This window comes from Sinohyriopsis cumingii, chromosome 6, assembly GCF_028554795.1.
Source record: "Sinohyriopsis cumingii isolate HCF-2022 chromosome 6, ASM2855479v2, whole genome shotgun sequence".
Taxonomy (NCBI): Eukaryota; Metazoa; Mollusca; class Bivalvia; order Unionida; family Unionidae; genus Sinohyriopsis; species Sinohyriopsis cumingii.
Genome location: NC_142966.1, coordinates 57,454,381 through 57,480,888, shown reverse-complemented (window position 1 = coordinate 57,480,888; position 26,508 = coordinate 57,454,381). Strand labels below are relative to the sequence as shown.

General features: G+C 34.4%; 1 protein-coding gene across 1 annotated transcript in view; it reads left to right on the top strand.

Annotated features, from left to right (window-relative positions):
* LOC149797017 (acid ceramidase-like) overlaps positions 1-12,965 on the top strand; it is a 50,535-nt gene extending 37,570 nt beyond the window's left edge. Inside the window, exons 10-13 of the mRNA XM_089961674.1 lie at positions 439-605; positions 2,684-2,860; positions 8,991-9,047; positions 10,185-12,965. Of these exons, the coding sequence (XP_089817800.1) occupies positions 439-605; positions 2,684-2,860; positions 8,991-9,047; positions 10,185-10,274 (491 nt within the window). The 3' untranslated portion in view covers positions 10,275-12,965. The remainder of the gene's footprint in view (positions 1-438; positions 606-2,683; positions 2,861-8,990; positions 9,048-10,184) is intronic.
* The last annotated feature ends 13,543 nt before the right edge of the window (positions 12,966-26,508 follow it).

Genomic DNA, 26,508 nt, shown 5'->3' with positions numbered 1-26,508 from the left:
TGCATGATTCATAAAACATTGACAAAAACCTTAAATTGTATTTGTTTTCTTGAAAGCTCGTTGAATTTATATGAAGTTGGTTTTTTTGAAAAATTCTTGAGTTTATTGAAATGCTCTTTAAATTTGCCTCTAGACAATGAACTTGTTGAAAATTTTGTCATTTCTTCTGAATAGATAGTCATAACAATATGGAATTTTCATCAAAAATCTGTTTGTCATCACTGAAAATGGTGCCATTCTTAGTTACAATATGGATACCACAATGACTATTTTGAAAATCTTATTGCTCAAGAACATCAGACATAGACTTGACAATTAAAAATAAAAAATAGTCATATCTTGTATTCCTGGAAATTCTTTCTTCACAGTAGAGTATCAGCTAGTTTGAGGGGTTCTTGATTTTATGCTGTATTAAGTAAATAGATTATTTTTGTTTAGGTATCCTGGAGTGGTTATTGGGAAAGCGTTCAGGGCAGTGGATGGGATTTTTAACTCGAAACACAATGGAATCTGTCAAAAGCTTTGATGAAGCAATAAAGATGTTGGGATACACAGAGATGCTTGCACCAGCTTACTTCATTGTAGGAGGAAATAAATCAGGAGAAGTAAGTAGCTTTGAGCAAGGGTTCAAAATAGTATAAGACGTTACCATATATGTGAGAAAGCTTGCCAGTAGCTTCTCGTGGGTCGGGGGTTCTTCCATTAATACTGGCTGCCACGTATAGCATATCGTGTGCTGAAAAATGGCGTTAAACCCCACAACAACAACAACAACAACATTGTAGGAGGAAATAAATCAGGAAAAGTAAGTAGTTTTGAGCAAGGGTTCAAAATAGTATAAGATGTTACCATATATACTTGCTTATAAGTCAATACAAACTGCAAACAACAAAGATCCTGATCTGTTGTATCATAATGTGTATGCAGATCAGGGTCTGTATTGTTTGTTCTTCTTGTTACTACTAAGAAACTGATCAGATCCAGATCTACTGGTGTATTTGCAATAGCAGATCTGGGTCTTGTGTAGTTTGCAGTTGGACTGATCTTATAAGTGAATATATATGGTAGTTGAATTCACTGGACTCAATAATCAGGTAGCCAGAAAAGCTAGATCATTCTGTCGATGATACTGTGCATATACATTGTAGTTCTGCACATAAAATTCTCATCTAACTTCTTATTCAATCCATCTTGCCATTGGTTGATGTGGCATTGTTCTGCTCACAGTGGCAGTTTGAAATCTGGTGGGATAGATAGTGTTTCTATTGACTAGCCTGAATGTTTCACAGTCAAGTTTACCTCAGGATGATGTAGTGCTGGAGCAGCCAGTGATTTGGGTTATTTTTAGCCTGTGGATATAGGTCACATGTCACCAGCCTTTTTAAAGAAAAGCAAGGGACTGAGTATCAATGCTTTTATACATACATCCATTGCAATATTCTTTCCACTTATGGCTTTAAAGCCATTTGACATCAAGGGATGAAACCTGGTGTATTTATTGTACATCTTTTTGCAGGTCTGAGTTGTGTCACAATATTTTTCACTGTCCATCACTTTGCTGTCACTTTCCTGTTGGCTCTATCACTTGATAGCTGTTTGAGATTAAGAGATCATAATTTTGTATACTTCTGTATCAGCACTAGATGGTGTATTGTGTACTATATTGGGATAATGTCTTCAAGGTCAGGGTCATGGCCGTGTATTTTATATTTTATCACACTTTACAATTTGAGATGATGAAAGAAATTTGGTATACTTTTACATCATCACCATATTTTGTGGTTGCTACCTTTACAGTCAAGGTCATAGCAAAAATATTTACAAATAGAAATGAGTTTAAGGGATGAAACTTTGTCTGATTTTACATTATCATTAGAATGTGTGTTACATACTACATTTGGGCCCTATCATCAAGGTCATGGCCTTGGTTCAATATTTTACATTTTCCATCATACTTTCCTTTCTGCTCTTTAACTTAGAAGCCATTTGGGATTAAGGGATGAATCAATTTATACTTGTTTAGCATTACTAGAAGGTGTGATGCATACTACTTTGGAGGTCATATATTCAAGGTCAAGGTCTCAGCTCAGTATTTTGTCTGCCATTATATATACTTTTTCACTCTTTATCTATAAAGCTGTTTGATATTAGGGATTAAGCTTTTTATGCTTAAATATCATCACTTGAAGGTCTGTCAGGTGTCTTATGATGGTCAAGGTCACAGCTTGACCTAGTCATTTTACTGAATTAATACTGTTTGTGAATTAAAGTTATGCAGAAGACATTCCATTGGTTCCAGACCCTAACATTTGGTAATTGAGACTATGCCATTCACACAGTCCTGATCCATATATATAAATTCACTAATTTTCATGCCATACCAATTTTCATAGATAAATTTTGTATTTAAAGACCCAACAACAATGATTCCTCAGTGAAGTCACTAGGAATAGGACCCCTTCTCCAATCCACTAATTTAAGTACCAGTGAAACTTTAATTGTTTTAGTACCACAAAAATGGATAACTTAATAAAGTTCATTGAATTCAGAGTACTCTGTATTAGTTATTGTCATAACTGGAAGCAATTTACAAGTTTGTTACAGTAGCTCTTGCTTTGATGTATAATTTTTAGGTTGCTTAATTTTGTCCCTATTCTTAAATATCGTCTTTGACCATTTGCAGGGCTGTGTCATCACGAGGAATCGTGAGGTTGAAGGTACCGATTTTTGGCAGATGAGAAGTGTTGGCGCTGGCCAGTGGTATATCCTGGAAACAAATTATGATCACTGGAGTAAGCCATTATTTCTTGATGACCGCAGGACACCTGCTAACAGATGCATGCAGAATCTTACGCAGCAGGTGAGAAGTAGAAAACTCTTTGCATCTGTTACTTATCTCCTAAATTGCTTGTTGGACGTTTATAAAACATGTTAATTAGCTTGTCCATATTAAAAAATGTTATTACTTCCAGTTCTATCACCTTGTTTTCCAGGGATGGGTATATATACACAACAAATGCCTTTGTTTATGGGTGTTGTTTTGGGGGGAGAAAGTGATACTTGGTTTCCAGGTATGGTGATATATACATAACAAATGCCACTGTCCATTGGTGCTGGATCAGGGAGAGGGTGATCTTTGGTTTCCAAGAATGGGGATATTTACAAAACATTATCACTGTTCATGGGTGTTGAGTCAATGCCCAGTTTCCATGGATGGGTTATATAGATAACAAATGTCACCATCCATGTTTGTCTAGTGGGGGGGGGTAGGGTGTCCAGAGCAATGTAATAAGTAAAGACTGGGAATTTGTATTGATCAGACATTAAACATTCCCTTGGTCTAAATTGTGATCAGAACTCTCAAATATATGTAACATTGTAATTATTGTCCCATTTGTATAATTGTGAATCCATTGTTGTATGTATCTTACTAAAAATCAAAGTCTTTTAACATGTTTTTTTTTCTGCAATTTTATATTTAAAGTTTCTAAATGAGTTCCAGAGTTTCATGAATTTGATTGGCACCATTTTTGATTGCCTCTTTATTTTTCATATTTTGTTGTACCTATAATTTCTTTTGCCCAGCATTTCTCAGTGATCAGTTTTTGACATTGGTTTCCATGATTTAACTCAGAACATATCTTTACATTTTAAGTTCTGTCTTTTGTACAGCAAGCCTTATTTCCATTTTCCCCAGATAGACTGGTGGTAAAATTTCACTTTATAGGGTGGTGTTGGGTGATGTAAATATGTTAAAAGCTGACATCACTAATAGTTTGGGTCATTAGGTCCTAAGAATCATAGAATACACTGTTGTCATTCACGGTCTCAAAATTAAGGACAAAAAGTAAGTTACAACTTATGAAATTAGCATATTGTTATGTATATTTGATTTAATTGTTTGTTTGTTAGTTTTATTTTTTTATATTCCATTACATGGTATTGTAATGTAACTCTATTTACTGGAATAGAGTTCAATTCTGACCAATTTTATTTTTATTTTTGACGTAAACAACTTTATAGAGACATTGAATCTAATGCCCACCAAGTTCCTGACCTGGATTCAGAAATCAGTGACAGTTGTAGTAAACAACATTTTTCCATTTTTTAATTCTTTCTCAGAGTAAGATTCATAAAGTGGCATTAAGGCCATATTTGGAGTATGTGACAAATAACGGTTGTTTATTGTTACAAACTTTTGGTTTCCCGGAAGGATAAACTCTTGACCTCCATCTGGGAATTTGTTTTGCATTGTAGTTTGACTCATTACTGATGTATTGAGAAAGAATTGTCATTTGTGCCTTAACACTGGAAGTCCAGGTGTTTTATGTTATGTCCAATGTGTGTTAATTATTTTAATTTCTTCAAATTATTTTAAAGAAAAGTCATTCTTTTCCCTGGAAATTCTAGTGCTCTAAATTAATTTTGGACAAGGACATTTATCAAAATTTGTACAGAATTCAAAAACTGGAATAATATTTTCTGTGATTCAACTAGAGACTGTTGACACTGCAGCACTTCACAGGTTACAACAGACGTCATTGTCTTCCATTTTGGATTTCATTGGGATTTGAACTCAGTTTCATTTAGGACTTTTTTATTCTTGGATTAAATTTGGATTTGATTCGTAAAACTAAGTTCTTTTTCTTATTTTTACCTTGTATTTCTAGGGAAATAAATTATTTTTTAAATTTTACATAGCTTGTTGTCTTCACTTTTTCTTGTTACTTTCTGTAAGAGCCTAAACAGGGAATAAGAAAATTGGTTTGCTTACCCTTGGCATATATGAATTTTGGCTAAATTATTTCAGTAAACTTTGTTTTTTCAAATTTAATTTCCCCTATTTTTAGTTTTTTAAAAAATCCCAGGCATTAATTCATATTTTGGACATCTTTAGTGAAATCAACAGTTTTTTTTTACAATGTCATCAAAAGTGGAGATCTTTCTTTCAAATCCTACCCAGGAACAATTTAGACCTTTTGAAAAAAGATGAATTGCTTCAACTTGCCAGAAAATATGATCTTTATGAGGCAAAAGTTTCTTTAACAAAGCAAGAAATAAAAAATATTTTGGTCCAGTATTTGCTGGAAAAGAATGTTTAGGATAAAAGTGTTTTGGTTTTGATCAGTAAGTCTGTATCAGACTCTGACATAAAGGTAAAGGAATTAAAATTAAAATACAAGATGGAATTAGAGTTAAGACAGCTGGAACTTCAGAAAGACAAAGAAGAAAAACAAATGCAGTTGCAATTGGAGAAAGAGAAATAACAAATGTTATTATAGAAAGAGGAGAAACATATACAAATACAGTTACAGAAAGGGGAAAAACAAATACAAATGCTGTTACAAAAAGAACAAATGCAAAAATGCAGATAGATAAGGAAGAAAGAGAGAGAGTGAACAAATGCAGTTACAGAAAGAGGAGAAACAGATACAAATGCAGTTACATTCAGAGAAAGAGGAGAGAGACAGACAGATGCAAATGCAAAGAGTGAAGGAAGAGAGAGAATATCAGTTTAGAATAAAAGAAATAGAGCTGGCAAGTGAAATGCACATTTCCACTTCACATACAAATTCAAGTTTTGATGTCACTAAGAATGTTAGGTTAGTGCCCCGTTTAGAGAAAAAGAAGTAGATAAATATTTTCCTCAGTTTGAAAAAATTGCTGAAAATTTGAAATGGCCAAGGGAGCATTGCACTCTATTATTACAATGTGTATTTACTGGTAAAGCTAGTGATATTTACAATTCATTGTCACTACAGCAAAGTGCTGACTATGATCTGGTTAAGGAATGCATCTTAAAGGGTTACGAGTTGGTCTCTGAGGCTTATTGACAAACATTCCGGAACTGTAAAAAGGAAGCTGGACAAATTCATGTCAAATCTGCAGGAGAAGAAGTGGTTATTTGATCAATGGTGCTTAGCCAGGAAAGTTGATCAAGATTATGAAAATCTCAGACAACTTGTATTACTTGAAGCGTTCAAGAACTGTGTCCATAGTGACATTAAGATTTACCTTGATGAGCATAAGGTCAAGACCTTGGAAAATACTGCTCATACCGCTAACAAGTATTTCTTAGCTCATAAAGTTTCTTTTATAAATAAGACTTCCACTCAACAGTCTTCTGGTAGAAAAGTATTTCAGTCTAATACAAGCCCTTCAAAATTTCAATCTGGCACAACTTTTAGAAATGAAGCTTCTGATAAGCTTGATTGAAAATCCTTGTCTCTTCCTACATGTACCTATTACAAGAAGAAAGGACACATTATTTCTGAATGCTATAAATTGAAAAATAAGCATCTGAATCAAGACAGACCTATTCCAGATACTCTTATTTCTAAGAAGTCAAGGTCATGATCATGTCTTGAAAGAAATACATTTGTTGGGTCTAATTAACCCCAGTCTGATTTTGTTATGGAGAATTATGAACCATACATGTCAAAGGGTTCTATATCACTCTTGGGTGATTCTGCCAATCCTATCCCTATTAAAACTTTAAGGGACACAGGAGCTTCTCGGAGTCTTTTATTATCAGATATTTTGCCTTTTTCTGAGAAGTCTTCTTCTAATGAGAGTGTTCTTATTCAGGGAGTAGAGTGCAGCTTTGTTAATGTTCCTCTCCATTGTGTAAATTTGTCATCAGACTTAGTCTCAGGACCAGTGACAGTCAGCACAGTGTCTGCTTTAGCCGTTGAGGGCATACATTTATTACTAGGCAATGACCTAGCTGGAGATAAGATTGTGGTTAATCCACATGTAACTGACAAACCTTGCTTGGATCAGAAAGTTGATCCAATTGAAAAAGAATTCTCTGATTTATATCCAGCTTGTGCAGTTACTAGAGCTATGGCTAAGAAAGCTCTTGAGAATGATGTTGATCAGGAAAGTATTCCTTTAGCTGACACATGTATTGGTCAGGCTTTTGATGAGGTCACTTTCACTCCTTGTTTGGATCAATCAAAAGGTATTGATCAGAGTGATCCTCTTTTAACTACTCATTCTCTTTATTCAGGGTAACAAATGACAATCACTTGTCATCGAACAGGAAAAAGATCCTGACTGGTGACGAGTGGTCAGTGAACTATCAAATTTTAGTTCCAAAATCTTACAGACAGGAAATTCTTAGTCTGGCCCATGAAACTCCTTTGGCTGGTCATTATGGGAATAATGAGACTTATCACAAGATCTTGAATCACTTCTATAGACCAAAAATAAAAAGTGATGTTTGTAAATACTGTAGATCTTGTCATACTTGTCAGTTGGTAGGAAAACCATATCAGAAGATACCTAAGGCTCATCTGCAACCTATTCATGCATTTGATGAACCATTTAGCAGAATAATGGTAGATAGTGTTGGTCCCTTACCTCAGACCAAGTCAGGTAACCAATACTTGTTGACCATTATGTGTGCATCAACAAGGTTTTCAGAGGTAATTCCTTTGAGGAATATTAAAACTAAAACAATAGTAAAATATTTTTGATGAAGTTTTTTTCACTCAGTTTGGCATTCCCAGATCTGTCATATCTGAACAAGGGTCAAATTTTACGTCTGGAATTTTCCAGCAAGTTATGTGTGAATTAGGCATTCAACAATTCAGATCTTCTGCCTATCACCCTGAGAGCAAATGGGCTTTATAAAGATTTCATCAAATTTGACCTTCTGAAAGGATTTTGGCAAATTCCACTGACGGAAAGAGCAAAGGAACAGGTGTGAATTTACTGAGAAGTCCTGTGATAACTTTGTTGACAAGGTTCATGTTCCCAGGCCCTGGTAAATAAATATCCTTTGAGAATGGATGGTCAACTCTCCTCCTAATGAATTTATTGCTTATTAAAACTCAAAATGGTTGTTGCTCATGTCCATATAGAGAAACATTTAAGTGATAACATCAGCAAGAATTTAAATGACCTTGACCCTGCTTAGGTATAAAAGGAGGGAAGGTGTGCATACATGTGAAAGAAAAGAACAGTTCCTCTGGTTTTACAGTTAAAAGTATTACAGCAGCTCTTGAAAAGATTGGATCTTATGGCTATAGAGAAAGATTTTAACCAAATATTGAACAAAAAAAATATTAAAAAATGACCTTGACATTGATTTAGGGACAGACTGATAATGTTGCTATATTTCATACTAATGTTACGGCCTGAATTCAGCAAGATAACAGAAATAAAATTTTAATCAGGGGCTTAACCATTGCCTCCACCTGTCATAACAAGTGCCTGCATCTCACGTCTGTTACAGCAGGCAAACAAAACACACAGCGACTCATGTCCCCTATTTGCAAGCTATGCCATCATGTTTTTGTGTGTGATGCAAATTTAGTAGAAAAGCAGAGATAGGGAGTGTAGATAGTATTAGATGTCAGGTTTTCAATTCTTTTGATATTCAAAAATTGCACCAACTTTTGATTTGGTAAAATCATAGACTAGAGCTAAAACCATTCAACTTTAAATTTGTAAGTGTTTTACATATTAGTGCCACTCATGATAGAATCACATGTTTTGGATGATATCACACACACAAACACACACACACCATATACTATATAAACTGAGAATGCATGAGGATATGCTTTTCTAGTAGGGTGTTTTCATTAGTCATTTTATTATATCTCCTTTTTTCAGCTTGATTTAACATATTAAATACAATTCTCTAATGAAAATTTTAATGGAGGAGAATACCTCACCTCCCCCTATATCAATAATTTTGTTTCAATTCTTGAATAAGATATATCATCAATCCTTGAAACAGTTTCACATACAAACTAAAACCACACACATGAACTTGAGTTATCTATGTAACTGTTGAAGAGGATGGTATCCCTTAGTGATATTACCTAAATACTGCATCAAACTGTTATTTCTTAATGCCATGACGTACACATTTGATACATTAATGCATAATTATTTTCTTAAACAATACGTATATAATCACTTTGTCTTGTATGCTTTATAATTACTGAATGAAGGGTTTCTTCTTGCAATTACAGAATGTGGGGATCAGTGGTATATTTGATGTTCTCTCATCAAAGCCAGTTTTAAATAAGGTAAAATTATAGTAGTCACATTGTAAGCAGAATTTATGAACATGATGTTTGTAATTTATATTGAATACCCATGAGATAAAAAAAATTGTCAGCAATTGTCCTTCCCTTTAAGCCCATGCTCTGTATGTGATTTTTTTAAAAGTCTTATTTGTTTCTTTTTTACAAGATAAGTGCATTATCTCTTACTGCTTTTTTTTAACCAAAGTGCCCATAAAATAGCATTAAATGTTGTCTTGAAGTTAACATTTTTCCATTAAAACATGTGACCAGATCCCTTTATGCCTTTTTGCAGCATGCACTGGTCAGTTAATAGCTCCTTTTTTTACATTTTGCACCCATCAGTGCTGCTGACATCTCTTTTCATCAAGAAAGTTTTAATGCATCTTAAGAAGTGAAAGATGAACTGTTGTCACCATAAAAACAAAACAGATAACTTGTAAAAGATTTAGTTTTCTTTCTTGTTGCATTTTTGTCATGAACTATCTGAAGTGAGATATATATATATATATATATATATATATATATATATATATATATATATATATATATTGGAACAGACACAAGCATGTCACTTCCAAGACTTTTTCTTTGACTCATACAAGCAAGCCACAAACACAAAGCGGGTCCAAAACAGCGCATGCATATATATGTTGGAGAAAGATGTACACATAATGTAGAGTGTACAGTCTATTTAATAATACAACATCTCTGCACTAATTTCTCTGTTTTAATTGTAATTACAACCAATTTTCCAGTAAAAGCTTGATTTAAAGAAAATAAATTTGTGTTAATTTGCTTTCTGATTTTGAAACTCTGGTTCATATTGGTAATGTTGCAGTCATAATTCCCATCATACATGTAATATTAACAAGCTATAAACAACGGTTCTAATCCCATGTATCACAGTTACTGTAAAAAATTATAACATGTTGTAGACAGTAGGTCCAATCACATATTATGGTTACTATAAAAAGAATTGTAACATGCTTTCGACAGCAGGTCAAATAGTCATGGTTACTGTAAAAAAAAAAAGTAAAATGCTGTAGACAGCAGTTTCAATCACATCTATCACAGTTACTGTAAAATGATTTGTAATGTTTTGCTAATGATAATAATTGTTGTGAATAATTGTTTCAGCTGACGACTTATACTGCCCTGATGCAAGTTGACAATGGGTACCTTGAGACCTGGCTACAGTACTGTCCTGAACCTTGTTTCCCATGGTAGTAGGAATACTTGGATCATATGATGTAAACCTAGTAACTTTGCATGGAGTTTTCTTTGATTATACATGAGAGAATGGCATATCACATGTTTATTTTGCATAAACATTGTTTGAATGCATTCTTGGCCTGTGAAGGTCTTTTTATGCAAAATAAAAAGCTGTTCAATTTTATTGGGTTTGAATCAGAGAAGATTGCTCATACAAATTATTGGTTTACATCATTGTACCCTTTAGAAAACTGATATGAGATTATCAAAGAAAAGAAAATATTTCAATGAGAATCATCAGGCAGTTTGTCAGTTACATGTACCTCTCCACGTATATAGTTTACTTCACTATAGCAAGATATACAATTAGTGTTGAAAACAATGTTCCATTTCAGTTAATTTTTCAGCATGTAGTTTCATATCTCAAGAGGGACAGTCACTGTGAAAAATAAAGTATATTAAATTTCTATATCGTGCAAAATCATTTTCTGCATGATCGCATGGACTTGTTGAAACTCTTGCCTTCAGCGTTTGGGATTCAGCAACTCCTTTGGGATTTAGCAGATGTTGATGCTGGCAAAAAGCATGCACAATCCCATTATTGTTGCATGAATTAGGTAGATTTTAACTGAATTTTTTGAATTTGACTTTGATTGGTTTAAAATTTTAATATAGAGAATCTGTTACTATTGCCACAAGTTTTGTTATGAATGTGAAAGTTTTATTTCACATTTTCAGATTGCAGTTTTTGTTTATATCTGTAATACATTATTTCCTCCAAGGACTTAGACCTACACTTTCACTACAATGACCAGGTTTCAGCGAGGAAAATGAGCATATTTTTTATTGCTATCATAAGAGACAAGTTTTTTTTTAAAGAGTGTTTGATAGAATATCCATCCCTTGGAAGACAGAATTTACCAATGGGTAATACATTTTATCGATTTGTCCATTTGTTGGTATTAACCTTATACAGCTAATATTTAATTGTTTTTTATTTTTGTAATGCAGATTAAAAATAAATTATACTCTATTTAATATTTGCATGTTAGAATTATGCTGCAACATATGGCATTAAAGTTTCAGCTAGAGACAGATGAAATCTGGGTCTGTACATTTTTATCAAAAAGGTTTGGTTGGCAAGACAATTTGATATACAAAGACTAAATTTCAGTGCCTAAAATATTTATTGATATGATGTTTTGGCCTTCACAGTGAAATTTTATGGTTGACATGATGCCTGCTCTCTGTTGCTAAGAATAGTGATGTTTAAAATAATAATAATAATAATAATACTAAAGACTTTGTTTAGAGAAGGTAACTGAGTTAGTTACAGAACTAATCTACCTTGAGGCATTCTGTCTGTTACATACAATATATACAGTATATACAACATAAGAAGTCACTTTAAATATTGAGCTCTTGTGACCTTTTGACCTTGAAAGGCTCGTGAAGATATGTAAAGGGACATAACTGATTCTAAGTCTGAGAGGAAAATTACAAGTGGTTTTATATCTTGATGTAGTTCCACAGCTTTCAGCACAATCTGTTTAAAATTGGATCTCCACTGATCTACATGAAGATCTGACAGCAACCACTTGGGTCATGTTCTGGTGACCTTTAATTAGCCACTGGAATTCCAAAAGTGAATCGAACCATTTTGCACACATTGTTGCTCTTCAGCCATGCTGTTCATTCTCTCAAACTGGAAGATACAAAACTTCATCTGATTGGCTGATAAAATTACCAGTTATGGTAATAACATAGGTCACCAGAACATGTACTAAGTGGTGGTTGTTAGATCTTCATGTAGGACAGTGGAGATCTGATTTTAATCAGATTGCTTTGAGCGCATCTAACAACACAGAATAATTTCAATAGTAAATGCTTACAGAAGTTTGAACAAATTTTATAATTTTTCATCAGTTCCATGCATGAAATAAAAAGAAGAAAAGATGTGAAACAGTTAAAATTTAGATTACATTTGGATGAAAATTGGCATTTGCACATGATTATCAATATTTTAGAAGTTATGTCCATTGCTTTAATGTTTGATGTAGTATTAGGTAAATTCTCCAGTCGATCTAAGTTCTTAGTAATTTGAATTTAAAAGTAATTAATATATTACATTGGTCAAATAATAAATAAAAATCAAAAGCATGGGCGTTTCTAAAATGAATTCTTTGATCAGTTTACAGACTGATTGTCACCATCTAATTACCACATTGAGAGATTATATCCTACCTTGATACAGCAGTGATCTTGTTAAGTTTTGAATACTTCTGTATTACACGTATTGAAATTTGGTTATAATTTTTGTTTCCTTCATTTTGTGTTATTCCTTCTGAAAATGTTTTTATCACTATGCTTATGGATGTCATTCAAATTTAGGATGTTACACTTTATTGATATACAAATTATGTAATTTATACTTTTTGATGTACTTTGAGTAAACATATTAATTACCTTTCGTAATGTAATTTATACTTTCTGATGTACTTTGAGTAAACATATTAATTACCTTTCATAATGTTATTTATACTTTCTGATGTACTTTGAGTAAACATATTAATTACCTTTCGTAATGTAATTTATACTTTCTGATGTACTTTGAGTAAACACATTAATTACCTTTCGTAAATCAATCAGATCTTATTTGTTTGTTATTCTTTCCTTAATTGCTCAATAAAATTGTTACACAAATGGTTTATTTGTTTGATTTGAAACTCAAGGTGTTCATCTGTGTATGGCAGACATATTATCCCATGATATTTAGTATGCTTTTTTTCATCCTTAAAAAGCAAGTTTTAAATAGGATCCACTTTGTCCACCTGTCTGTCCATTCTTGTGACTTAACTGTTCTCCTCATTCTATTTTTTCTCTGCATCATGTGTCACTGTTATATTGAATATGAATCTAAATTTGAGTTATGCAAAAACATTAGGTCCATGTGACCTATTTAAAATTTCATGAAAATTTTTATGTTACATCATGCTACTGCAATCTATTTTTAAACCTAAATTGAGTCTTATTTTCTGACCCTATCCATCTTTGTGTTGGCTGAAGTGTTTTTAATGTGATCACCTAGAGATCAATACACAGTTTAGATGCTTTGTAAAATTGCTTTCTATCAGTACTCAAACAGTGGTTTTAGGTCACCTGACCATAAGACCAAATCAGTATGACCGTCCATACATCTGACAGAACAGAGAGGTCAGATTAGGACAGATTGGGAAAGAACAAGGTTTGAGAGAAATACAAAAAGAAAGAAATACAAATGGAAAAAGAAGAAAGAGAAATGCAGTTTAAAGAAACTAAAACTTACAAGCAGAAATCACCCCCACCCCATTACACACAAGGTCAGGTTTTTGATGTTACCAGAAAATATTAAGTTAGTAACCCCTTTTAAAGAAAAGGAAGTTGAGCAATGTTATTGTCATTTTGAGTAAATTGTTGAATATTTGCAATGGCCAAGAGAACATTGGACTGTATAATTGCAAAGTGTGCTTACTGGCAAAGTTTGTGAAGACTATTGTTCAGTCTTGGTACAACAAAGTGTTAATTATGTTGTGGTTAAGAAATTATCTAGAAGTGATATGAGTTGTTACCCGAGACATATCGAGAGAGGTTTAGGAATTTTAGAAACGAAAGTGGACCAACCCTTGTTGAATTAACACAGGAAAGAGGGGACAACTGTTTGATAGGTGAATTGCACAACCAAGAAGGTTGATTAAGATTATAATAACCTCAGACAGTTCATTTTATTTGGTGAGTCCAAGAATTGCATCCTTGATGATGTTAAGACCTAACTTGAGCAAAAGGTTGAACATTAGAAAATGTTGTCCTGCTAATGACCAATTCCTTGACTCACAAAGCTTCATTTGTCAATAAGTCTTCCTGTCAGCAGACCAATTCCTTGACTCACAAAGCTTCATTTGTCAATAAGTCTTCCTGTCAGCAGACTAATTCCTTGACTCACAAAGCTTCATTTGTCAATAAGTCTTCCTGTCAGCAGACTAATTCCTTGACTCACAAAGCTTCATTTGTCAATAAGTCTTCCTGTCAGCAGACTAATTCCTTGACTCACAAAGCTTCATTTGTTAATAAGTCTTCCTGTCAGCAGACTAATTCCTTGACTCACAAAGCTTCATTTGTTAATAAGTCTTCCTGTCAGCAGACTAATTCCTTGACTCACAAAGCTTCATTTGTCAATAAGTCTTCCTGTCAGCAGGAGTTTGGCAAAAGCCATTTCATTCTCATTCTCGTATGTGTACTTCCAAATCTGAATCTGGCACAACTTTTAGGAATCAAACCTCTTCAAGACTGACCAGAAATCTTATCTTTTCCAATGCACACTTATTGTAAAAGAAGGGAACATTACTTCTGATTGCTACATGACAAAAAATAAACAGAATAAAGACAGAGATATTCCAAATGCTCATGTTTCTAAGGGGTCACTGTCATGTATTAACAGCAATACATTTGTTGAGTCAAGCAAACCCCAGTTTGATTTTATAATGAAGAATAATGAACCATTTATGTCAAAAGGTTCTGTATTATATGTTGGTTATTTTGCCAAGCCTATCGATATTAAAATATTACGAGACACAGGAGCTTCTGCGAGTCTTTTATTATCAAGTACTTTGTATTTGTCTGAAAAGTCTTCTAGTTAAAATGTTGTTATTCAGTGAGTAGAGTGTGGCTTATTTAATGCTCTTCTCCACTGTGTTAATTTGTCATCAGACCTGGTCTCAGGACCCGTGATCTCAGGGTGGTGTTTCTTTACCCATTGAGGATATCCATTTATTACTTGGTAATGACTTAGCTGGAGATAAGATTGTGGTTATTCCACTTGTAACTGACAATGCTTGTTTTGGACCAAAATGTTGATCCTATTGAAATATAAATCCCTGATTTGCACCCTGCTTGTGCAATTATTTGAGCTATGCAAAGAGATTTTTTGAGAATGATGTTGATCAGGATATTATTCCGTTAGTAGTCACATTTATTTGTGATTCTTTTGATGAGGTTAAGTTTGCTCCTAATATTGACTAATCAAGAGGTATTGATCACAGCAATCCACTTTTTGCTATTGATTCTTTATTCTAATTGGGGTGATAAAAGACAATCACTAGTTGTCTCACAGGAACAAGATCATGAGATCTGTTTGTTTCAGGGAGCTATTAGCGAAACTGAAGCCTCACAAGTTTGTTATTTTGTGAAAAATGGGGCCCGTATGAGAGAATGGAGACTATCTGATAGCCACTTGTGACAAGTTGTCAGTGAACTATCAAATTTTGTTCCTAAGTCATATCGATAGGACATTTTTGGTCTAGCTCATGAAACTCCCTTGGCTAGTCACGAAGGAGTCAGTACGACTTATCTCAAGGTCTTGAATAATTTTTAATGGCTGAAAATTAAAAGTGATGTTTTGAGTACTGTAGATATTGTCACACCTGTCAAATGGTAGGAAAACCCAATCAAAAGATACATAAGGCTCAGCTGCAAGCTATTCCTGCATTCGACGAACCATTTAGCAGATTAATGGTAGACTGTCGGTCCTGTCAGGCAACAACTATTTGTTGACCATAATGTGTGCCTCCAGAAGATTTCCAGAAGTTATTTCTTTAAGGAATGTTAAAACTAAAATCATTGTAAAAGCTTTAATAAAGTTTTCCTTTGACACTCTTTTGGCCTTGCCAAATTTGTCTAATCTGATCATGGAGAAAGTTTTATGTCTGGAATTTTCCAGCCGTTATGCATGAATTAGGCATCCAACTCCGCTTATCACCTTGAAAGTCATGGGGCATTGGAATGATTGTATTAAGCTTTGAGGAATATTATTCGGTACTATTACTTTCACAGGAAGCGATTGGGATGAGGGTTTTCATTTGTTGTTGGTTGCTGTTAGGTAATCAGTTCAAGAATATTTAGGTTATGTCATTTTGAACTGGTTTTTTTACTTACTATACGTGGACTATTGAAGTTATTAAAGGAGAAATTTTTCAATCGAAGATTCAGAAATTAATCTTCCTGATTATGTCTCTGCTTTCAAATATTACTTGTCCAACATTTTTGAAGTATCAAGAACTACTCTTCAGTCTGCTCTGCCAAAACTGAAATTAAGGTATTACAGAAATACAAAGGAAAGATGTTTTCAGCCTTGCTCTTACTTTAAAGTCCTACTCAGGCTAACCATTGTCTCCCTGATAATGTAAAAAAAAAAAGAACATAAGTGACTTTAATTATCATTAAGACTCCTGGGAGCCGAAAACAGAAACAACTTTGTCATATCAGTATGATAAAGGAGTATGTTGATACAGATGGTCCTGTTAATCGTTCAGTCAAGTTAGTTGTACCTGTCCCATACACTGAATATTTAAATGATAGCATGCAATCTGACTAGTGACTTTATCGTGACAAATCTTAGGAATATAGAAATCTAGACCAGAGACTTTTAGCATCTGATACCGCAAGAAAAGAATGGACTAAAACAACTATATAGTAAATATGAACACTTGTTTACCGATGTTCCGACACGAACAAATAAAATCTAAAATGATGTTGAAATTGTAGATTCAACAGCAGTGAAACAGCATCTTTGCATGATGAATCCTCACAAACAGGGAATGTTCGAAAAAGATTTAATATTTGTTGGAGAATGATTTCATAAAGTAAACCAAGTAAAAGTCACTGTAGTTTACCATGTATTCTTATGCCGAAACCAGATAATTCTTTCCGTATGTGTACTGGTTGTAGAAAAACGAACAGTGTCACCAAAACAGATTCATTTCCAATACCAAGAACCGATGTATACATATTCACTCTCCATGTTAATATCTAGTAATGATAACTTTATTCATTATATTTAATACATATCCATTTCCTCCATCATCGATGTAAAATATCACTGTGATTTAAATTTTCTGCAAGCATCAACTGGACATTATGGTACCATCTGGATTCTAGAGAATTACTAATCCAGCGTTTGTGTAATGGTTTTGAAACGTCTCTAGTTCCCTCGTATCAACTTACTTTAAGCCATTTTCAATATAGGCTGGAAGCGTCTAGCTCCATTGTATCTTTTGGCGTGTCTTCTATTTCTTTTTTCTCCGTCTTCTTGATCAAAATAATCCTGTATTTACAGGCAGATTTTCCACAAAACACATTTCTTCTTCTGTGATGTGCGTCTTCGATAATGAAAATGTTTACATGGAATGATGAGATTCTACGGTAATAGCCACAGTTATGCAAATATGTAAACATTATTCTGTCCACTATTTACAGCCCTCAAAAACGACGTCGCCGTTTTTTTAATCTGGAAGTTTGACTTTGATTATCCATTTCGGACCAAACGTTTGATATATAGTGCTGCTTTAGCAATAATAAGATACTACTAATAATAAAGAACTCATGTGAATGCTCATTTCAGAGTGATGAATATGCTTACTACAGATAGTGTTGTGTTGCTGTTTCGACGGAAACCAGATTGATATGTTGCTTGCAGTAATTAAATACCACCAAACCCCCCACCCCACCCCCACCTCACCCCGCTGATAAACAGGGAGTTCGGAAACTTATTTTTGTAGGGCTTTCCTTGCTTCAGTAATAAATTGCTTTCTAAATCACCTTAAAAAAAACGAGTCACACTTCAACAACGACGAATGAAATACTCATGGTTTGCATTTTTATATATGGAGTAAAATCCTACTTCAAAGAAACGTTGCCGCTGTTCAGACATTTTCCAGCAGTCTTTAACACGTGGCTCAATCATTCTCTTTCAAGCTCATGATGTTTTATAACTTTTGTTCTTCTACACAGATATAACATCTCTTTCATTCACTTTTAACTTACTAAAGCGCCCGTCTTTATCGATCAATGGCATCTCACCTCTGTCCGCGTGGGTTCGTGTCTCGGCCTATATTGGTACGTGTGTAGCTTCATATGGTTCTTCCTGGGGTTTTTCCGAGTTTTCCTTGACCAGTTATACTGGTCTCCATGTATAGGCTAACGTGCTGAAAATGGCGTTAAGCCCAGAAACAACGATAACAACCTATAACAAAATGAATTGGGTCATTCCACTTTGTGAACTTTAGCAATACAAATTAGCATAATGGCTCGCCCTCAGCAGTCTTCAAAAGGCTGACACATAATCATTGTGTTGTGAAAAGATTTTTATCATACCCTTCTTCTCATTTCTTGCTATGAGAAGGAATTACTCATAAGTTTAGACATGTCTTTCCTCATGGTTAGAGAGAGAGAGAGAGAGAGAGAGAGAAGGAAAAGAGTTCAGACTCTCTTAAAAAGAGGTGTCACTCATAACGGTGTAGATATGGTTACATCTTGGGGAATGAGATACGTCGGGGTCGACTGTAAGGAGAGACAGACTCTTTCTGATTCTCAAAGAACGAACTCATCTGCGCAAGCTTGTTCCCAATTTATACACAATTTTGAACGTATGCTCATGGCCACATATGGGCATTGGTCAAGATGCTAGTGGCTCCCATCTCTTTTCTACTGAACCGTCCGTGTATAAGTACGTCATCAGACAGAAATTCTACCACATCAGCCTATTTGTTTCAAGAAACGCGTGAATCTCGTAGCTTACTCAGTCAAGGGAAATTTTAGGCATCTGCTTGTTCAGCACTTACACAACTTACCGGGGCCCCGAGTGGCCGAGTGGTCTAAAGCGCTCTCCGTTACGGATCACTGCCATGTCACCTCTGTCTGCGTGGGTTCGAGTCTCGGATTCGGTCAATGTTGGCATGTGAGAAAGCTTGCCAATAGCTTCTCGTGGGTCGGTGGTTCTTTCCGGGGTTTTCCCGGGTTCTTCCTCCACCATTAATACTGGCCGCTATGTGTAGCCTATTGTGCGCTAAAAATGGCGTTAAACCCCACAATAACAACAACAACAACAACACAACTTGCCGAGTACAGATTTTGCTGACTTTTGGATACGACAGAAATGTATAGTACAAGGGGTTTTTGCACTTGCTCATAAGGGCGCGATCTTTATTAAAATAGTATACAGTTATAATACAGAAATAAATAAAATTACTCAACATATTTTAGTGGAAAATTACTTTCAATATAATTTAAGGAAAAAATACTTTTAATACGATTTAGAGAAAATTTTAATTTTAATGCTTTTACTAAAAAATTCTGTACTAAAAATACCCTCCGGTTCATTTGAGCCGAGTCCTCGAGGCTCGATAGAGAAAAAAAATTACATTAAAAAAAGGAAGGTAAAAGGTGACAGATAAAAAAATACAACGATAAAAACATTAAGAGTGTCGGCAAAATTAAACAATAGAATGAAAAATACATTGCAAAATATTTAGTAAAATTAAAAAATACAATGAGAAAAACACTGCTAAATACTCAGTAAATTTAAAAATACAATGAAAAGAGCAGTGCAAAATAATCAGTAAAATTCAAAAATACAATGAGACGAACACTACACGACGTTCAATAAAATTCAAAAATGCAATGAAAAGAGTGTAACAAGATCACCGGGTGAGATGTCGGAATTACAACAGAACACTTTTGATGGTGATACAAATACAATGTTTAATGATAAATGACTTGAATAAGAAAATAATTATGATTAATGCGTGCGTAAATAATATCCAAATTTTGGATCAGTTAACCCGCACGAACTAAATAATGAAAATACAAATAAATGACCCTACAGAATACAAAGACAAAGGGTGATTGATTCACAGTGATTTCACAACGAAAGAATGACTGGTTTTACTCAAATAGTAAAAACTGGTATTTTACTCCTATAGTAAAAATGTATCCACTTAAATAGTGAAAATGATGAAAACAAAGGGACAGATGTACAAAATATCTTTACAGTCCCAAAAACACAATGGGTATTACAAACCGCAAAGATTAGGTCATGGCTAAAAGATTACATGTATGGAATTACACACTCCGTCACCAGCACACTTGGCTACCAGTCACACTGGTCAGTCAAGCAGTCAATATTCCACCTTGGTCAATCAAGCAATCAGCGCCCACCAATCTCGGTCAGTAACGCCCGATTACCTGCTACTCGAGCAGCAACACGTTACTCAGCTCTACGGCTGCTATGGTTCAGCTTCACAGCTGCTACGGTCAATTCCTATGGTTAGCTATACAGCTTGTACCACGACGACTCCCATCACTCCGATAAGTCTGATCACTCTGATCACTCCGACCACTCTAGACAGTCTAGTCACTCTGGTCAGTCCGACCACTCCAATCACTCTGGTCAGCTGAAAATACACCATACACCGTGTACTATGCATGACACGGGAATATACGATAACACATAATGACGTTATATACGGTAAGCTACACAGATTACATTATACAAAACAATGCACAAATTCAGAAGAGAACCCAACCGTGCCCGACAAGAATCCTACAGTACTAAACGTTTATTAAAAATCCAACTTTATATAGTGTTAATATAAATCTCTTGCTAAGTCGCAAACAAGAAGAGAAAATATTTGCATGATACTACGTAAGCCGAAGCTATATAGAAAATATACAAAAATAAACGTGGTAGTACAATAATTATAACTTATACACAATAAATTAATAACCCACATATCTCTACAGCTTTAGATGTGCAAGTCCTTACATTTATTGGTGTGGTCCCTCTCAGATTTACATCATAGAGGAGACCCCCTAGTGTCTAAAATTAAAGTTTTTTTGTTGTGTTTTTTGTAGTTTTCCTCTATGTCTTTTATTGTGTAACTATTTCTATAAATTTCGATTTTGTTAAATTTAGTTCTAGGGTTTATACCCTCCCTAACTAGCGTATAAGCTACTCCTTGACCTTGGCTGGTCTTAGAGTTATTTACATAAGTGATCCGTGCCAGGAATCAATATTGTCCGGTGATTGCAATGCGATTTGTGCTATATTGTTCTGTACGTTTTTCCTTGTATTTCTGTTCGGACTCGTTTCTAAAGATGAAATTTCTTTTGATTTATTATTTAGTTATATTAAATTTAATTTTCTGGAAGCAGTTTAGTGTAAGTACAGGAGTATTATGTATATGTATTTGTTTTGTATAGAGAGAAGTAAGGAACTACTTAACTTAGTTCATATTATGGTCACCTGGGATTGCATACCGCACGCATTCAAATTAGAGTTGATTGATTAATGCACGTGCAGCACTTGCATCCTGTATGAGCTAATAGCTGCTTATGCTAGCACGTGTGCTGCAAGTCCGATGTCATTAATAATTCAAGATGTTTCAAAGTATAGCATTGATAATTATATATAAATATTAATCAAGAAGTTCAAGTCCAAGTTCAAGTTATAGCATTGATAAAAAATGGTTAAATATATATAGTTATTAATTCAAGAAGTTTAAATTCAAATTCAAGCATTGATAGAAAATGGTTAAATATATTTAAGAAGTTCAAGTTATAGCATTTCGCGATAGTGTGTTTCATTTTTGGAAGCATTTCTTAAGTACAAATAAATAAAAAAGTAAATAATGTTTCTAGTGTATAGGTTTATTTGTTGTTTGTATGTTTGTGGTTAGTATAAAATTAGCGAAAATTCTGGCAAATTGCCTCTTGTGGTGTAGTCCATTTGTTAAATTCAGGTTACAAATTATGGCAATTTGGTATCAGGTCTTTTCTGTTGAGAACATTTAAGAAACATTGAAATAATTCTAATACTAATATACGATATTTTGAAGTAGTTATTTTGTATGGTGTTTGCATGTTTGCAAATAGATTAGAAAAGATGTAGTGAGTGGTTCAGTAATTAGTAAAAAAGTAGAGAAGCTTGTAAGTCTGTTCGTTCGTCCATTAAGAATTTTTGCGTTCCGTTATCTGAATCTTGTCATATACAACATAATTTATTGTTAACAGTGTGTTCGAGTTGTATCCTCAACTTGTATTCATTTCTAGTATTATAGTAAACTTATTGTATACATCAGAATATATTGTTGTATTTTCTAGTTGTATCCTCAACTTGTATTCATTTCCAGTATTATAGTATACTTATTGTATACATCCTTTTATAATGTTAGTTTTGTTATCGTGCTGTATCCCTCGATTAGTTAGTTATTCAGTTCTACATCTTGTAATCCGTTATTGAATCATAACCCTGTATATTCAGAGTCATTTCCATAGTAGTATATCTTTGCTTATATTTCCTTGGAAATATGAAACGTCTTTTATCCTTTATCTTGAATTTTAGTCCATGTTCATTCCGAGTCGTTTCCTGTTTCGATATTTATATCGAGCTGTATTCATATATAAATTGTAATATACTGTTTAAATATTATGATTCATTGTACGTGTCGTTCAAGGTTAAGTAGTGTCTATCGCAAGAATAATCGCGAGACGTTAATCAATCGTGAGAATAGTCCCAAGACTCCACCCCACAAGAATGAGTATCAGAATAATAATTCCTGCATCCGTTGTTTTGAATCCTAGACCGTGTCCGTTTAGAGTCGTTTCCTTTATAAATATTTGCTGTATCCGTTGTATTGAATCCTAGTCCATGTCCTTTGAGAGTCGTTTCCTTTGTAGTACATTGTTTCATATGTTCCCACTTGCTTGCTTAGGAGGCATTGTCCTGTGCTGTACTGAAAAAATGTTCAAGACCTTAAAGTAGTTGTTGACACCTCTTAGCCCCACCTCAGCATATATAGCTGGTTAGAACTTAGAAGTGACACCCTGGTTTTCCAAACGTGTTATGTGGTAAGTCTCTCCCTGTCCACCCTTTTGATGTTATAAGTGTAACTGTCATAAGAAGAAAATAAAAAAGTGCAATTTAGTCAAGGTTGTTCTTTGTTTTGTTTGTCAAGTAATAGTTTTACGTTATCCCAAAAATGCTGAGGTAGTTATCCTTTCTTCTCTGTCCCTGGGCTGGCAATTGGCCTGATTTCTAACCATCCTCGCTTTTATTTAGGATAGTACTAACGTCCCTTAGGACTATTACGTCCAAGGGAGGGCTTCCTTTATATTTTAGAGTTTTTGGAGGTTACTCGTTTTAAATTGACTCTGCCAAAGTTGTTTTGTCTTGTGTCATGCAGTGATGTTCGTTGTGCTGTAGTTGCTCCTCCTTCCAATGTAAAGACGGCATTTTCTAGGTCAAATTCATTACTTGTACTTGTACTGTCTTATCTAAACCTATTCGTGTCAAAAGGAAATTTTGAATAAGTATTTAACGCCGAAAATAAAATATTTAGTGTTGGAAAAATAATAAGGTGATCAAGTGCTTGAGTTTGTTTGGTGAGTGCATGTGGTGCATATTATTACTGGTGTTGTAGTTATCCCATATACCATAGCATATTGTGACTGTTAGGTAAATAGTATTACTGGTGTTCTAGTTATTCTATATGCCTTAGCATGCTGTGACTGTTAGGTAAATAGTATTACTGGTGTTCTAGTTATTCTATATGCCTTAGCATGCTGTGACTGTTAGGTAAATAGTATTACTGGTGTTCTAGTTATTCTATATGCCTTAGCATACTATGACTGTTGTTAGGTTGTTTTATACTGTCAATCGGTAGCGCTTAGTTGCATGATAAAAGCCAAAAAGCCGGAATAGAGAGTTATTCCCTTCCTAGATTTTAAAGTATATTCAGATTATTAAAGTTAGTTATCAAAATAAAATAAAATGGTAAGCATAGCCAATAATAGTAAACAGTAAGTCATGCTTCGGCAAATCAAAAGTAATACAATCGAGCTGAATTGTGAAAATCACTAGTTGGTAGTAAAAATATGTTGTTGTAATTAATATTTATAATCCAATTCATGTGTTTTGAATGAGAATAAGTTAATCCTATGGCAATTTTGAAAGTAATCTATCAAAATCGTCATCCAATAAGTTCTTCTTGCGTAATGTTCTTGCATCACTATAGTAGACCACTCACTGACAAGACGTTCCGTAAAGAGTTTGTCTTACAGGGAGGCATTTATACACAGACGATGCCGCAATTCATGTCTGTGCGCTGGAAATATTCGGTTCTCACCACTGAAAGCACTTCGCACGTGCGGCATAGGATGAACCGAACTCACTATTTCGAAATCGTTGTACAATATACATAAATCCCCCTCGGGTATCATTGTACACAAAAACGAAACCCGAGTACATGTATTTAATAAATACAATGATTTATACAATTCCGTGACAAAGAACGTGGCACGACATTAAATAAAATTGAAGAAAAAAAAATACAGTGAGCAAAAGGTTTTAAGATATTCAATACAATTCTACGTAATCTACTTCTATGACTAGTCCTGTCAAATAATTATAACACTATTATTGGTATTCTGTTCTTGTTTTCTTTATTTTTATTTCTGTATGTTAGTTTACTCTTTTCTTGTTATTATCATGTTTTTTATTTGTATAACATCAGCAGAAATTATTTATGGGTGGCTACGGTTATTATTTTGCTTCAGCCTATTGTGGTGAAATGAATTCTCATTCTTCTGGGTAGTGCTAGTGAGCCGATATTGAGTTTGTCTTCCTATTGCATGCATAATATCAACAAAGATATACCAGCAACACTGGGGGCCCCGAGTGGCCGAGTGGTCTAAAGCGTTCGCCGTTACGGATCACTGCCATCTCACCTCTGTCTGCGCCGGTTCGAGTCTCAGATTCAGCCAATGTAGATATGTGAGAAAGCATGCCAGTAGCTTCTCGTGGGTCGGTGGTTCTTTCCGGGGTTTTCCCGGGTTCTTCCTCCACCATTAATACTGGCCGCCATATATGGCCTATCGTGTGCTGAAAAATGGCGTTAAACCCCACAACAACAACAACCAGCAACACTGAAGAAAAAATGGTTGCTACGAGAATGACGTCAGAATTTGGTATTAATTAAGAGTTAGGAAAGTGAAAATTGTATTGTTGTGTTAGTTCTACCCTAATAACCATGACGTCCGTTCACTTGCAATCAAACCTTGACCTGGGCGTGTATGAAATAGAAATCACATTTAAGCTAACCGAAGAGCAATAAGTGAAAATATCATTATACTCGTAAACTGGTTTTGCGTGGTCTACTGCAACTGTGAAATGGGCGTGTACTGACGTTACCTGTGACGTATGAAAGAAAATGTATCGCCGTTATCGTTTCAAACAAATTTGACTCAGAAGTTGGCCGTCCCTTGGCCAGTAGCTGCTAATGTCTTATAAGATCCATGCAACACACTGAAAACGCGATGTCGAGCAATCGCTCCGACACTTTGACTTTTTATCATTTCAGAATGAACATGTATAATGAACAACATGACAGCATCGATTGATGTTGTCAAACCAGAGAAGGAAGCACCTCTTCTGACTGGTTTGAAGGCATTAGAGCCGTTTCTATGGCGTTATCGCCGAGACACAATACCATAAGGTACACATTCATAGGATTCGTATGAAAACATGAGAGAAAGCCCTGAATAACATTATCGAACCCTATTGGGCTGACAAAGCAAAACAGCATCTGCGTCAATATGTTTGAGACGACTAGGCGGAAATTACAATTCTCCCTAAGATAGGTAAATACGGTAAGACTTTGATATGTGTGTAGGCAATGAAATATTTATATTCTGGTTTCAAATTTCAGTACGAACAGGTTTGATGTAAAAGCTTAGTCTATGGAATGCAAGTTAAAGTCAGTAGGTTCATTCACACTCTCTGTAGTAGATTTTGCTGATTTTTGAATACAAGAGAAATGTATAGTACAAGGGGTATTTGCACTTGCTCATAAGGGCACGATCTTTATTAAAATAGTGTACAATTTTAATACAGAAATAAATAAAATTACTCAACATATTTTAGTGGAAAATTACTTTCAATATCATTTAAGGAAAAAGTTACTTTCAATATGATTTTTAATTTTTTTAATTTCGTAATACTTGCTATTGTCAGCAAATCAAGTAATATGTAAAATGGTGGTTGTTTATACCTGACCTACTTTTCTTTGATTGCCTTAATGACAATTTGCTGTATAAACTTCCTCAACGATAGTTTTACACGAGATTTTAGCGGAAATCTTTACCGTTTATACATGCTATATTCTACAGGCGTATGCTGAAAAGTGGTTTTGTTTTTCTTATTCGAAGGTTACTGAAAATCAGGTTTATTGAAACACGACGGTGTCAGTGAATTTGGGAGTAAAATAAGTAGAGATTTTAGCGTGACACTTCGTTTTATGGTCGGTAGGATAACTACAACGGAGTGCAGATAATCACCGAGTGCACAACGTATAAGAATACTCTTAATCCTTGTACCTGAAAC